This window comes from Leucoraja erinacea, chromosome 18, assembly GCF_028641065.1.
Source record: "Leucoraja erinacea ecotype New England chromosome 18, Leri_hhj_1, whole genome shotgun sequence".
Lineage (NCBI taxonomy): Eukaryota > Metazoa > Chordata > Chondrichthyes > Rajiformes > Rajidae > Leucoraja > Leucoraja erinaceus.
Genome location: NC_073394.1, coordinates 23,776,367 through 23,792,930, shown reverse-complemented (window position 1 = coordinate 23,792,930; position 16,564 = coordinate 23,776,367). Strand labels below are relative to the sequence as shown.

The following is a 16,564-nucleotide window of genomic DNA, read 5'->3' as shown; positions in this document are numbered from 1 at the left end:
GTGATAACAATTTAGAGTTTTGAATTTTATTTATATATTTTGTGGTTAGAGATCATCATAAGATCATAAGTGATAGGAGCAGAATTATGCCATCAGCCCATCGTCTTCTATGCCATTTATTCATGGCTGATATATCTTTCCCTCCTAACCCCATTCTCCTGCCTTTCCCCATAACCTCTGACACCCGTACTAATCAGCAATCTATCTATCTCTGCCTTAAATACAGTGCATTCAGAAAGTATTCAGGCCCCTTCACTTTTTCCACATTTTGTTACGTTCCAGACTTATTTTAAAATGGATCAAATTCATTTTTATCATCATCATATGAACACACAATTCCCCAGAATGAAGAAGCGAGAACAGGTGTTAAGAAATGTTTGCTGAGTGATTAAAAATAAATAACTGAAATATCAAATTTACACAAGTATTCAGACCCTTTGTTATGACACTCAAAATTGAGCTTAGGTTCATCCTGTTTCCATAGATTATCCTTGAGATGTTTCTACAACTTGATTGGAGTCCACCAGTGGTAGATTAAATTGATTGCACATGATTTGGAAAGGCACACACCTTATATAAAGGTCCCACAGTTGACAGTGCATGTCAGAGCAAAATCTAAGCCATGAAGACTGAGGAATTGTCTGTAGACCTTCGAGACAGGATTATGTCGCGACACAGATCTGGGGAAGGGTATAAAACAATGTCTGCAGCATTGCAGGCCCAAAAGAGCACAGTGACCTCCGTCATTCTTAAATGGAAGAATTTCTGAATCACCAGGACTCTTCATAGAGCTGGCCACCCAGCCAAACTGAGCAAACGGGGAGAGAAGGGCCTTTGTCAGGGAGGTGACCAAAAACCCAATGGTCACTCTGACAGAGCTCCAGAGTTCCTCTGTGGAGATGGGAGAACCTTCCAGAAGGACAACTATATCTGCAGGACTCCACCAATCAGGCCTTTATGGTAAAGTGGCCAGATGGAAAAATTGATGTCATGTGCCTCAGTAAAAGGCACATGACAGCCCGCTTGGAGTTTGCCAAAAGGCATGAGAAACAAGATTCTCTGGTCTGATGAAACCAAGATTGAACTCTTTGGCCTGAATGCCAAGCATCACGTCTGGAGGAAACCAGGCACCGCTCATCACCAGGCCAATACCATACCTACGGGTAAGCATGGTGGTGGCATCATGCTGTGGGGATGTTTTTCAGCGGCAGGAACTGGGACTAGTCAGGATCGAGGGAAAGGTGAACAGAGCAAAGTACAGAGAGATCCTTGATGAAAACCTGCTCCAGAACGTTCTGGACCTTAGACTGGGACAGAGGTTCACCTTCCAACAGGACAACAACCCTAAGCACATAGCCAAGACAACGCAGGAGTGGCTTTGTGACATGTCTGTGAATGTCCTTTAGTGGCCCAGCCAGAGCCTGGACTTGAACCCGATCGAGCATCTCTGGAGGGACCTGAAAATAGCTGTGTGTCGAACCTCCCCATCGAACCTGACAGAGCTTGAGAGAATCTGCAGAGAAGAATGGGAGAAATTACCCAAATACAGGTGTGCCAAGCTTGTAGCGTCAGACCCAAGAAGACTTGAGGCTGTAATTGCTGCCAAAGGTGCCTCAACAAAGTACTGGGTAAAGGGTCTGAATACTTATGTAAATGTGATATTTCAGTCATTTATTTTTAATTACTTTGCAAACATTTCTAAACACCTGTTTTCGCTTTTTTATTATGGGGTATTGTGTGTAGATTGATGATTTAAAAAAAAGAATTTAATCCATTTTAGAATAAGGCTGTAATGTAACGAAATGTTGAAAAAGTGAAGGGGTGTGAATACTTTCTGAATGCACTGTATATCACTGAATTGGCCTCCACTGCCTTCTGTTGCAAAGAATTCCACAGATTCACCATCCTCTGACTAAAGAAATTCCTTTCACGTCCTTTCATTCTGAGGCTATGATTTCTAATCCTCGACTCTCCCACAAGTGGAAACATTCTCTCCACATCCACTCTATCCACGCCTTTCACGATTCTGTACATTTCAATGAGGTCCCTCCTCATTCTTCTTAACTCCAGTGAGTACAGGCCCAGTGCTGTCAAATGCTCATCACATGTTAACCATTTGTTAAGAGGTATATTTTGAATTAATATAAATTCTCTGTTTCACTTGATAATCCTGCTGCTCACAGAAGCCATGGATAAGTACAAATTGAATGAAAAGCATGGCATTGCTGGAAAACGTGATCTGCAATTTGACAATGATATCAAACCTGGTAAGGAATTATTTCTCCTAACTAATTGATTCAAACTGCCAGCTTAATTTTCTATTGTACTAAGTGGTAATAATAGAATAAATAGTAGCAAGTAAATTGTACACATATAAACTACTAAAATTCTTAAACTAAATTTGTGTTTTCTATATTTTAACAATTTCTAATATTTTTATTAAATATTTGTAAATTGAAATTAATTTCAATTTACAAATATAGATTTGTTCATCAGTGGAATGGTCTACATGTAAAATGTTAGGTTGGATTAAGTGGCTGACACATCTGATCATTAATGAATGGAGTAATTAACTGATACATCAATACTAACAATTAGAAATGTAAAATTGGATATTGGGGGATTATCAACATTGCAACTGGCTCATCATTCTAACCCAGGACCATTTGTTGTGAAGGGAGATGCTACATATCTGGAGTTCCCTGTGCACTTTTATTCCCCATATGTATTGGTTAACCTTGGAATCAGCGCAGCACGGATTCAATAGATTGGTTTCTGGGAAAAGGAAATTGTCCTTTAAGGGAGCGTGGATAAAATTGACCTGTATTTGCCCACTGAGAAAAATTAGTTATTTCTGAGATTTACAACATTATGTGACTGATAAACAAGATGGATACTGAGAGGCTATTTATTAGTGGTTTAAGACAGAGGTCAGAAGTCTCTTGACTCGAGGTTTGTTAACCGTTGACATTCTCTCATGAGACCTTACATTGCTCTGAGGTTGAGTGTATTCAAAGCTGAGATTGGTAGTCTTTAGCAAAGTAATGCAATCTATGAATTATGGAGAAAAGTGGATGAGGGGATCTTACATTTACTCAAAGGTCACATTCCATTCCTCATTTTGAATATAAAATTATAAAAATACATTTAAGACTAAACAAATCTTCACAAATTTTTTTCCAGGTAAATTTCTACAAACCCTCACCGATGAAAGCATTGCACGTATTGCCATAGAATTTCTCATGTACCTGCACTCAAAAGGTAAGAATATTTAACACTGGAAACGTGTTTAACAGGAAAATATAGAACAAAAATCAGGAGATGTCATTGATATGTTAAGGTTTCATGGATTGATGGAACAGTTTGTGAGTGGTGTAATTTGATACTTCTTATTCAGATTAGGTGTCGCAGTACTGCAAACCAGTTGACCTGATGGGTGATGCTTACAGATTCCTGTACAGATTAAAAGGCAATTACCTGTACCAGTTAAAATTTCTCAAACATGTATTTCTGTATTTTTCACCTGGTAAATGAATTACATTAAAAAATAAGTGGAATTTATATATTTTTTTAAACACTAAATTGTCAACAAATGACATCAATGGTGTCATCAATCAAGCATTTTTACTCGCCTGCTTACTAATTAACAATTTGGGCTTTAAGGAATTCGAGAAATGTATTTCAATGTACTTTTTTTTAATGGAGGTCTGATACAGTTAACCAATCAAGTTATTTTATTAAACGAAGAGCCTGAATCTGAATAAGATAAGAGAATAGTGATAAGAGAAAAATATAGTTCTGGTCTGTTGTTTTTAATTCTTTGTGAAATTAATTAGATTGCACTCAAACCAGTTGCTTTTGGTAGAGGTCAATAGTTTAAAAAAAATCCCAGTTCAATAGGAAGTGATAATGAATTGTTAATCTCACTCAAACGGACATGTTTAATATTTTTAAATATTAAAAACAATAAAGGCAGCATTATTCGGGAAACAATTTAAACTACCACAAATTCTCAGTAGAAATAATGCAAATACTGTGTGCTGGATATACAAAATGTTCACTTTTTCTGTGATGAACATCTCAGTTGAGTAGAAATGCAACGAATTGTGGATGCAGCCTAGACCATCACACAAACCAACCTCCCTTCCATTGACTCCATTTATGCCTCACACTGCCTCGGCAAGGCCAGCAGCATAATCAAGGATGAGTCGCACCCTGGCCACTCCCTCTTTTCCCCTCTCCCATCAGGCAAAAGTTATAGAAGTGTGAAAACACTCACCTCCAGATTCAGGGACAGTTTCTTCCCAGCTGTTTTATCAGGCAACTGGATCATCTTACCACAACCAGAGAGCAGTCCTGAACTGCTATCTACCTCATTGGTGACCTTCAGACTATCCATGATCGGATTTTGCCGGCTTTACCTTGCACTAAACGCTATTCCCTTATCATTTATCTATACTGTAAATGGCTCGATTGTAATTATGTATTGTCTTTCCGCTGACTGGATAGCACTCAATAAAAGCTTTTCACTGTACCTCGGTACACGTGACAATAAAGTAAACTGAACTGAAAAATTTAGAACACGCATCTGAAGAAAAATGTGTGACCCTTGTGGGGGACTGCAACAAAGAGTCATAACATTGGTCCATTATATAATCTTGACCAGATGAACATTCTTATTTGTTTCAGAAATGGGTGGACTTGACAACTTGCAATCATTATTACCATCTGAGGTTGGACAGTCATAACCTATAGAACAGACTTTCTGCAACATGGGATAAGCAACTGCAACTTCCATGATGATGAACAAATCAAATGATATTTGTCACACTAAGATACATAGCAATTAGATGGTTGAAAATATTACTTGATATTAATTTTGTTGACTTTTATTGAAATTAATACTTTGTGAGATTCTTTGTTTCCTCATTGCGAAAAATGTGTAGACCATTAAAATTAGCAGCTGCAATTATTTCTAAGCTTGGAATTCTTTCACTTAGACATAAGGTTTTGTTTGTAACAACATTACCGAACTAACTACTAGGAGTCTGCCAGAATTATTGATTCAAGAATGTCCCGCCAGCCTCGTGAAGAGAGTTGACGATTAGTTCTTTTTTATATCTTGAAATGTCAACATTCTGAAACATGACACAACGAAATACAACTAATTTACACTCCTATATAAAACTGATTTTACAACACAGCAGTAGTCGAATTATTAATGAAATAGTCACTGACATGGGAAGCAGATTGAATCCTAGACAATTTGTCCAAGTTTTTTTATACAAATCATTTTTGCCTTTTACCCAGGAAAAGAGTAGGCGATTTCCTGGGATGTCAGGACTTTCATATCAAGAAAGACTGGATAGACTCGGTTTGTACTCGCTAGAATTTAGAAGATTAAGGGGGGATCTTATAGAAACTTACAAAATTCTTAAGGGGTTGGACAGGCTAGATGCAGGAAGATTGTTCCCGATGTTGGGGAAGTCCAGAACAAGGGGTCATAGTTTAAGGATAAGGGGGAAATCTTTTAGGACCGAGATGAGGAAAACTTTTTTCACACAGAGAGTGGTGAATCTCTGGAATTCTCTGCCGCAGAAGGTAGTTGAGGCCAGTTCATTGGCTATATTTAAGAGGGAGTTAGATGTGGCCCTTGTGGCTAAAGGGATCAGGGGGTATGGAGAGAAGGCAGGAACAGGATACTGAGTTGGATGATCATCCATGATCATATTGAATGGTAGTGCAGGCTCGAATGGCCGAATGGCCTACTCCTGCACCTATTTTCTATGTTTCAAGTCAAGATTCAGGAGTGTGTTATGGTCATGCGTCCAAGTATAGAACAATGAAATTCTTATTTGCAACAGCACAACAGAATATGTAAACACAGTAAACTGTAAACAATATAATAAACAAGATATAAAATTTCAGTGTATGTATCCACGTACTCACAAATACACATATATAGAACGTATAGATATACAAACACATGCACATATACGTACACACAAAAAACAAACAATAGTGCAATAATAACAATAATAGTCTATGTAGTTCAGAGCTTATTTGAGATTGTAGTGTTTAACAGCCGAATGGCTGTATTTTCTTTAGTACTTTTGATGTTAAACAGTTGAAACTTTATTCAGATTTAAAAAATCCACAGGGGTAAGAATCAAGACTGTAGAGAAATATGCCAGTCTAACAAGGCATATAACAATGAAAAGAGGGAGAACCATATGAAAATAAGTAATGCACATAAAAGGAATCAATGAAGCAATCTATTTCTGCTGGTGTTTTCATTGTGTGGAACAAATGGAAAGAGTAGGCAACTGATAATCAAGAAAAACGGCAATTGATTTCTCAGCTAACCACGATACAAAATAGAAGGCAATGGTTTATAACTATCGGGCATTGGATCTAGTGCACCCAAGTCACAGGCAAGCACTTTAAAGTTCTCTTGGAATGCTTCTTGTAACACAATTCTTAAAAGTAAGAGAGCAATGCTGTTCCTCTTTTGCAGCATTTTGAAGAAGATGTGCTGGAATAAAAACAAATGAAATATAATTTTATATTAAACAATTTTAATGCATCCACGTTTTATATTCTCCAATGCTGTCTGTGTGAAGCAAGCACATTCTCCCAGCGACAGCATGGGTTTCCCCCATGGATTCTAGTTTTCACCAACATCCAGACATGGGATGGTAGGTCAATTAGCTGCTATATGTTGTCCCTTGTATGCAGGTTACTGTAAAAACCTCGATTGAGTTGCTGGGAATGCGGGAGAATAAAATGGGATTGATGGAGAACTGATGGAGTTTCCAGTTCAAGGTTGGCCACAACATGAGTTCCTACTTCAAAGACCTTGGAGGTCACAAGATGAGGTTCTACTTCAAGGAGGTTGGATGTCACAACAGGAGTCCCTACTTCATGGAGCTTGGAGGTCACAAGATGAAGTCCTATTTCCAGGAGGCTGGTGTTCCTACTTCAAGGAAGTTGGAGGTGACATCGTGGACCAACTTTGATGTTTGAGATCGTGCCCATGGTGTCAGAGATGACGCACTGACTGAGCTCCCGCCGATGGCTCAGTGGTTTGGAGGGAGCGGCCCGAGGATGGCCAGGGCCCTGACGAGTCAGCCAGGCACATGGAAACCAGGGAACAGGTCAAATAACAGCACACACACGCTAATGCTGGTAAAACTGGAATTAGTTTGCATTACCTCAAGCAGGAGCTGACACGAACGGTCGTGAGGGCGTTCGAACATTTGACCGTTAGCGGCGCGCGCTGCCGTGTCCCGCCAAGATTTGGTTTAAAGCAAACGCTCAGCTGGGGCGACCGGTCACAATCCCGCCCAACCCCAAAACTTCGTGAAGCGAAAGTCATGTCAGGTAAATTTTTATGATTCGTTATGAGGAAGGGTCGCCATCCACTAGCACCCCGATGGGTGCTAACCACTAGCATCCAATGGATTCTTGTCAATAGCGCCAAATAGATTCCATCCACCAGCGCCCATCGGAAGACTGCAACCAGCCATCTTTCAGATTTAAACTGTCTAAGGTTCAGTTTTATGCTTCCCGCGTTTTCCTGGCATCAAGTACACATCGAAATTATAATCTGAAATTGCTGGAGATCCTCAGCAGGTCAAGCAGTATCCGTGATATCAAGCTCCAACACCTAGTTTCAGTTTTGGTCTTTTCATTGTAAGAAAATCAAACATGCCGGCAACATTGAAAGGATTGTCAGCTCTTCAATAACACACTGATGTGAGCAAAAATGTGCACGGTTCGTTTTATTCTGAAACGGAGATAAATTAACTCATGGAACTGAGTGATGCCGATAATATTTTCACTGTTCACCTTTCGTAAAATAAAGCATTTAATAAATCATGCTGATCTCACATTGAAATGTTCCATCTTCGGAGAGGTTGACTTGGTGATGTGTTGTTACATATAGTCCCAGGACAATTTGTCTCAATGCCACTAAATATCAAATTGATTGTGGAACTCACTTACACTAGTCAATATGCAAAAAGGTACCCATACAAATAAAATATGAGTCATTTTTATATTTCATTTTATGAGAATTCATTGCATTTGAGGCAAAGAACTAAATGCCAGGACTAAATTGTTACCAAGTTTGAAGCTGTGGTGTTTTTAACTTTCATCACATGGCGGCAGTAAAAACGTAAAAATATAGATTATGTGAGTGCGAAATAATGACTCTGGAACTGGTAGGTAGGAATAATCTGGGACCTCCTTCAGGTATTTTAAAAAAAGTTTATGTCATGGTCCACCTGCATGATTTGTCCCTACCCCCCGAATCCACTGGTGCATAATATAGAGACTGGGCCATGTCCTTTCTGTGGATTTATTCACTATATCCAGATTTCAACACTGATATCTTGTTTCACCAAGCCATCTCCTGATTAGCGAAGCCCACTGCTTGTTAAAAATGCAAGTTCTAACCCCAGCAACTAGTCAAGCCTTATTGCAATTTATAAGGAGATTCACAAAATCATGCCATCAAATCTTCCGTCATCCCAGAGCACCAACTGCCATGAAACAAGACAAAATAACCATCCCTACATCATCAACTCGCTAAATTTCAATAAACTTTGCTACCAATATTCCCAACACAAGTGCTGCTCCCGATGTTAAGTCATTTAAAAAGGGGATTGAGCAACTAGATCTCCTCAACTAGGTCAAAAAGGCCCACTTCAAAATGTAATCACTACTCTACTCACTCCGCCCTGCGCGAGATAACCACTGATGAGGTGTTTGCTCAGTAATCGACCAGAACCAGAAGCCAACCCTTAAACTTACGATTTATTGAAATTGCCAAAAAAGTCTTCTGATTAAGTCATTCTGGTGGAAAAATATCAGTTATTAAAATTATTACCAATAAAAACAGTACATTAAAAAAAAAAGTTCATAAAGCACCACACCTAAAAACAATTACATTTCATTTTAATTTAATCCTGCACTTTCACGAGATACAGTATGGAGGAAGACCCTTTCGCACACCGAGTCTGCGCCGACCAGCGATCCCCGCACATTAACCTATACCAAGTATACAAACCCAAGCCAATTAACCTACAAACCTGTAAGTCTTTGGAGTATGGGAGGAAACCGAAGATCCCACGCGGTCAATTATACTCCGTACAGATAGCACCCATACCCGGGGTCGAAATCCGCATTCTACGCTGGGCAGCAACTACCGCTTCCGTCCCTCAATCTGCTTATTTTCTCTTTTACACTATCTGATGTAATCATGAATTATATGATTTACCTGGATAGCACACAAAATAAAGTTTTTCCACTGTTTTTCAGTACAGTACATGGCACCAATAAACCAATACCAACTCAATTAATCCAAAGATGTAAATCACCTAAAATGTGTCCATCTCTTTGAGACATTCACTCCCATTAAATGAATGGAGTCAATAAACATGCACCAAGTCTTTACCTGGTGCAGAATCAAAGAGCAGAATATTTACCCCAGTTAGCAGAATGGATCATTTTTGGAATATCGGAAGGCAACCCTGAATTAAACGTGTTTCAAAAGAACTTACTTAATTACGGGCTAATAATGGGTAAAAAGCTTATACTCAAATTTTGGAAAAATGCACCAATACCAACAATAAAAATGTGGATTTCAAACATGTTCGAAACACTACACTTGGAAGAGATGAGACTCCTCCTAGCAGGCAAAGCAGACCACTTCCAAAAGACTTGGTCTGCATTTATGGAACTATTACAAGTATAAGGGCAATAGTAATTTAAAATATAAATGGTACCAGGATCTGGTAACGGGGGGAATAAAATAAATAATAAATAAATAAAATACGGTTGGTATATCCTTTTTTGCAGAGTTTTGTTTTACAATAGAGCGATTGTTTTTCCTTTTTTTTCTTTTCTTTCTAGGGTCTAATTTCCTTTCTTTACTTCCTTCTCTGACTTCTTCCCTAAGGGGCTTTAGTTTCCCAACACTTTCCTGCACCTTCACGATTCTTGCTCACTTTCCTTACTTTTTTTATTTCTATCTTTTTCAAAGCTCAAAAAAGCAGAGAAAGTGTTTCACACAGCAGTCAAGCTAAAACCTGATATAGTCATAGTCATCCCCATACCTATTAAACAATTAATTATTGTCCTCCATCTGGCATGTCTTGTCTCACCAGCATACAATACAATACAATACAAATTTATTATCATTTGAGCCCCAGTGAGACTCAAACGAAATGTTGTTTCCACAGCCATACAAACAAAGACACTGTCTTACAGACATACACATAATTAAATCCACACAAACATCCATCACAGTGAAGCCACTGTGATGGAAGGCAAGTCTTTTCTCTCCCCTGTTCTCCGTGTCTCTCCCGATGTCCAAGCCCCAGGCGGGCGATGATGAGTCCCACGGCCATATTAGGCCGCGCGGGGCGATTTACGGCCCCGCTCCCGGTCTGAAAGTCCAAGGTTGGAGCCCCCGGCAGGCGCTGGAATGTCCCACGGCCATGAAGCCGCGCCAGGTGATGTACGGTCCCGGTCCGGGTTGTTCCAACCCCGTGACACCGGCTGGAGAAGTCGCGTTGCGGGAGCTCCGGGAAGCGGTCTCTCTCCCCCCGGACCCGCGAGCTCCCGATGTCCCAGTTCACCGGACCTGTGGCTGCGTTGCTGGAGCCGCCGAGCCCCAGGAGTCGAGTCGCAGCAGCGAGTCACCACCGCTCCCCACGCTCCGAGGCCGGCCACCCCCGACGATGGTGAGTCCGCAGATCCGCAGCTCCGCAGTCTCCCGAGCCCCCGGGTCGTTCAGGCTGGAGGCCGCTCCACGGTGCTAGGCCCCAACGACAGCCGAGACCCGACAAGGAAAAAGTCGGGTCTCCCGGACAGGGAAGAGATTTAAACAGTTTCCCCCCCCCCCCCCCCCCCCCCCGCCCCCCACATTTACACATTTAAAATACTATTAAAAAACACCAAAACTACATTTAACTAGACAAAAAAAATAAAAAATAAAAAATAAAAAATAAAAAAAAGACAGACAGGCTGTAGGGGCCGCTGCAACGGGTGAGTCGCGCCGCCAATACAGCATGACAGATGCTTGAGCGGTGTGGTACATTTATATAAAAATATGATGATCCTGGGATTCCACAGCATTAACTAAGGACCTTATGATATTTCATGGTAGGTGAAGCAGGGCAAATAAATAACTTGCTAATTGTCACTTAGCACCTTCCTTATGTTAAACATAGCATTGAAGATGCATTCAGAGTGGAAAGAAAAAATAATATTCTATGTTGGGATTTTCACTTATATCAGCAAGAGTGGCTCAAGAGCACAACTACTAAATGAAATAAACAGTTACCAGATTGAATGTGCAACAGATGATGAGTGAACCAAGAGAAAGGATAAGCATATCAATCAATTTTACAGAATTATCTGTCCGAAATGGTTTTGGTAGGAATCATTTCTACACAGTCTATATGAAGCCAAGTCACATCTTTACACTGAAGAAATCTTTGCTGTGTTATGTACCACTACCATCATGAAAACAGGACAGACATAGAACAGATCTAGCCACACAAAACTGGATATCATGAAGCATTGTATGCCATTAGCAGCAACAGAATGCTATCACTAATATGTAAACTCATCGGAGTGCAGGGCTTGCCAGAAGAAGCATCAGGCATACTTGGTAGAAATGAAAAGTGACAACTAGAATCTACAACAAAGACAGGCATCTTAAAGCAGCAATGAAATCATGCATTTACAGTCTCGTCATCCCATAACAGGATTAAAATAAAATTAGAAATAACATCTCTGCAATCCTGTCACAACTAAGAAATTGGTAGAGTGAAGACTATGCAACCAACAATATCATACCTTGAGCACTAAAGCTTTTGTGCCTCAGAACTTTATCCAAGTTGATCAGGTGCAGTATAAACCAGGTATCCATCTGTAAATGTGAGCATTTATTATGTGTCCACTAAATACAGGACAAATCCAATTAGTCCAATCACTGCTGATTCTACTCCAAATCATCAAATAGATTAATCATGTTGAAGAATGTTACTGGCAATCTGCCAGTTTAAAAACATGTTCTCTAAATGTCAACTGGTATGCAATGAAACTTTTATGTATTTATATTATTTATATCAATATCAAGCAGTCAATAAACTTCAATAAGTTCTATTACATATTGCCAATTATCAGATTATTCTCTCTTCCCATTTTTCAGGTCGGGTGTGGAAGTCATTGACATTTGTAATTGCTCTGCCAGGTATTGGTGTCTGCATGTTGAATGCTTTTCTAAAGGAATCAGGCAAACCTCCAGAATTTGTGCCTTATACTCATCTCCGGATCCGTAGCAAGGTATGTCAGGAAAGATATTTAAGATATATGTGTAAGAAAGTTATTTTGAAAGTATATTCCTCTTTCGCAGAATAAAAGCATCATAGTCTGTTGACTTTCAAAATTTACATCAATAATGGAAATAAATTATTAAAAATTCTTGCCGATTTGAGGCTAAACAATCTTCTGATTCCATATAGCAGTTATCATAATGTATAGTTTTTTTTTAAGGAATAGATTGCCCAGTCTCTTTAAATTTTGGCCTGCATTTAGTTAACATATCTTTTTTTTAAACTTGAGAGGGCAGATGACAAAACATTTCTATAATGAATCTCCACTAACACTGACATTATTAAGAATCAATATGAATTGATTTGAAGGTATTAAAATCAAGATTGGTATTCAACAGGTGTCACATACAGTACTAAGTTTAGTACGGCAGTACTAAGTTTATTCTGTTCATAGTTTACTTTTGGAAGAATAACAAGATTTGACCACCTCATTCTCGTGAAAGATGCTGTAAGTTGTATATTGTTGAATTGGGCTGCTGCACCATATAGTTATTTTTAGCGTTCAGTTGAAAAATGCATACCTTTATCCAATAACCCCAGCTGCAAATTGTGATTATGTGTTGAGATAAAATGAGTTTAGCAAAGTCAGAAATGCAAGCAAGTGCATTGTTTCTTGAACTAAAATGTATATGTCCAAGGTTACACAGAAAAGCTGGAGAAACTCAGCGGGTGCAGCAGCATCTATGGAGCGAAGGAAATCCTTCGCTCCATAGATGCTGCTGCACCCGCTGAGTTTCTCCAGCTTTTCTGTGTAACCTTCGATTCTCCAGCATCTGCAGTTCCCTCTTTAACACTGTATATGTCCAAGATGTGTTAGTTTTGATCACACCAGCTTTAGGGTCTCAGCATAAATAAATAGAGCACATTCCATTTTTTAGTTATCACATCTTAAACCAATGCCAGGTCAAATGCAGTACAACTGGATAAAGTAAAGCTTCTTTTTAAAGTTTCACCATTTGCAGCATGCAAGTTTGCTCAAGTGACCAAATTATTGCTCACATAACCAAGTCAAGTCAAGTCAAGTCAGGTTTATTTGTCACATACACATACAAAATGTGCAGTGAAATGAAAGTGGCAATGCCTGCGGATTGTGCAAAAAACCACAGAACAGAATAGAACAGAATCAGTAATTACATGTGAGGAAAAAACCCCAGCAATTTTAAAAAGACACAACACAACAGTAAATTAGTATAGTAAATTAGTCCCTGGTGAGATAAGAGTTTACAGCCCTAATGGCCTGTGGGAAGAAACTCCCTCATCCTCTCTGTTTTCACAGCGTGACAGCGGAGTAGTTTGCCTGACCGTAGCAGCTGGAACAGTCCGTTGCTGGGGTGGTAGAGATTCCCCATAATGTTGCTGGCTCTGGATCTGAACCTTCTGATGTATAGTTCCTGCAGGGGGGAGAGTGAAGTTCCCATAGTGCGTTCGGCTGAACGCACTACTCTCTGCAGAGCCTTCTTGTCCTGGGCAGAGCAGTTCCCAAACCAGATTGTGATGTTGCCGGACAAGATGCTTTCTACAGCCCCAGAGTAGAAGCACTGAAGGATCCTCAGAGAGACTCTGAATTTCCGCAGCTGCCTGTGGTAGTAAAGGTGCTGCCTTGCCTTACTCACCAGTGCGGCAGCGTGTGATGTCAATGTCAGATCCTCTGTGATGTGGACTCCCAGGTATTTAAAGCAGCTCACCCTGTCCACAGTAGCCCCATTTATCTCAAGTGGCGTATACGTCCTCGGATGTTGTGCCCTTCTAAAGCCAAAATCAGCTCCTTCGCTTTTATGACATTCAAGAGGAGGCTGTTGTCCTGACACCAGAGTGCCAGATCAGCCACCTCCTCCCGGTAGACCTTCTCATTGTTCTTGGAGATCAGGCCCACCACCAGTGTCATCAGCAAACTTGATTATAGAGATGGAGCTGAACCTGGCCACACAGTCATGTGCACTGGGCTGAGGACGCAACCCTGGGGGGATCCTGTGTTCAGAGTGAGGGTGTTCGATGTATTTCCTCCAATCTTGACTACCTGGGGCCTGGCGGTGAGAAAGTCCAGGATCCAGGCACACAGGGGAGTGTTAAGCCCCAGTTCCAGCAGCTTTTCAGCAAGTCTGGTGGGGACTATCGTATTGAAGGCTGAACTGGTCAATGAACAGCATCCTCACATAGCCCCCCTTCTGGCTGTCAAGGTGAGAGAGAGCGATGTGCAGAACCTGGGAGACCGCATCGTCCGTGGATCTGTTCGGACGGTATACGAACTGTAGCGTGTCCATGTTGCGAGGGAGGAAGGCGCAGATGTGGTTCTTGACCAGCCTCTCGAAGCATTTCATGACTTCTGAGGTGAGGGCCACCGGTCGGTAGTCATTGAAACAAGCTGGAGAGGCATTCTTTGGTACAGGTACAATGATGGATCTTTTGAAGCAGGCAGGGACAACGGACTTGGCCAGGGAGAGGTTGAATATTGTGGTGAGCACTGGAGCTAGCTGAGTAGCACAAGATTTAAGTACTTGCCCAGATATACCATCTGGGTCTACAGCTTTCCTCGTGTTCACACGTGGGAGAGCCCTCCTCATGTCGTGCTCGGACAACAAGAATGTGTGCTCATCCTCCAGCCTCGCTAGCCAGCACGCTGGTGGTGTTGTCGTTATCCGGCGAGCTAGGGGTGATGTTGCCCGTCTCAAATCGTGCGTAGAAAGAGTTCAGGTCATCAGCTAGGGTGCCGGTGCTTCCGGTTGAGGGGGGGCTGCTTGAGGGGGTAGTTATTTATAGTCCGTAGCCCCTGCCAAAGGCGTCTGGTGTTCTGCTGCTCCTTCTGCGACTCCATCCTGTCCCTGTACCTCCTTTTTGCGTCCTTCACCGCCCTTCGCAGTCGGTAGGACTCTACCTTGTAGTCGTTCATATTCCGGATGCTAGGCCAGAGTTGTGATGATCACTAAGCTGAACTCACGGGGAAGGTAGAATGGATGGCAACCAGTGTGTAAAAGAACCATCAACCGATAATATATGCAAAGACTGAACAGAATTTTAACTCACTAAATTGACAGTTTCCTTGTATTTTCTCTGCCTTCCTGTTTTTGAAACTTGGGCTATAAATTACCTTTTGGAACTCCTTGATTAGTATTTTTAGTTAAGCAACACAATTTTAATAATTTTCATCTCTGGTATTATTTCCCCTTTAATGTAACTCCCTCAAGTCTAGCCAATTATATATTTCTAATTTTAATTGCTCCACCGTGACCAGCTCAGCTTTCTGTTGCCAACGAACGAAACATCTCCTGAACCCTTCATTCCTTCTGTAGCTATATTCTATAAAACATGTTTATTTGAATGAAGACTTTGCCCTAATATCTTTAGTGATATGTTATCAAAGTTGTAATCAACATTCCTTCTCTGATCATTACCAAAAAAATCTGGTTAATTCTTTAATTAACTTCCATTTGATTTTGGTCAGTGTTGGTGAGCTAATTTATTTATTTATGTCACATCAGACATTCAATTTACTGTATATTTATTAAACTATTTAAAGCTGTGATAATAAATCAATGACAGTTTGAAACTTCCATATCCTATTCTACCATCTCAAATTCAAATTAAATGATCAATTTTGTACATGAGTAGAAGCTACAATGCATACTAGTGATGTGTTTAGGGATTGTGTCATACCAATTTCACACAAGATCCTTGCAGTTAAATGAAATTAGATTTGCTTTTGTAGCATTTTGTTGACTATATTTTCAATACATATAATAGTAGTACTAATTTAACAATATTTCTTGTTTTCAGCCTTTTCCTTGGGGCGATGGAGATCATACATTTTTCCACAATCCGCATATGAATCCGTTGCCCTCTGGCTATGAAAAATAATGCTTTATTAATTGCTGGAAATTACAGCCCCAATATAATTTGTAGCGGTCTATAATAAATGTTGTACTATTATAATCCATGTTTAATGTTGATAATAAAAGGTTGAACATAATCTAGACATTTGGTATGAACTGCCTTTGTATTTCCCAAATAAAATAACTCAGTAAAATGTGAATTAGGAAATCTGATCAAGGAAATTACTCCTGCAATTAAATATTTTTTATGTGTCAGATAAAAAATAAACCAAAAAACGTGCAGATTTTGATTTGTGACTGCAAACATTTTAAAATAACCATGAGTTC

General features: G+C 40.1%; 2 protein-coding genes across 4 annotated transcripts in view; both read left to right on the top strand.

Annotated features, from left to right (window-relative positions):
- LOC129705800 (galanin peptides-like) overlaps positions 1 to 4,972 on the top strand; it is a 44,018-nt gene extending 39,046 nt beyond the window's left edge. For all 3 annotated transcript variants that reach the window (XM_055649620.1, XM_055649621.1, XM_055649619.1), the window contains exons 7-9: positions 2,184 to 2,267; positions 3,184 to 3,261; positions 4,690 to 4,972. In XM_055649620.1, coding sequence (XP_055505595.1) covers positions 2,184 to 2,267; positions 3,184 to 3,261; positions 4,690 to 4,748 — 221 coding nt within the window. In that variant the 3' untranslated portion in view covers positions 4,749 to 4,972. The remainder of the gene's footprint in view (positions 1 to 2,183; positions 2,268 to 3,183; positions 3,262 to 4,689) is intronic.
- A 149-nt stretch (positions 4,973 to 5,121) lies between these two features.
- LOC129705801 (cytochrome c oxidase subunit 6A1, mitochondrial-like) lies at positions 5,122 to 16,564 on the top strand. Its single transcript, XM_055649622.1, has 3 exons — positions 5,122 to 7,383; positions 12,227 to 12,360; positions 16,182 to 16,564. Exons 1-3 carry the CDS (start codon positions 7,377 to 7,379, stop codon positions 16,260 to 16,262), a joined length of 222 nt encoding a protein of 73 aa, XP_055505597.1. The 5' UTR covers positions 5,122 to 7,376; the 3' UTR covers positions 16,263 to 16,564.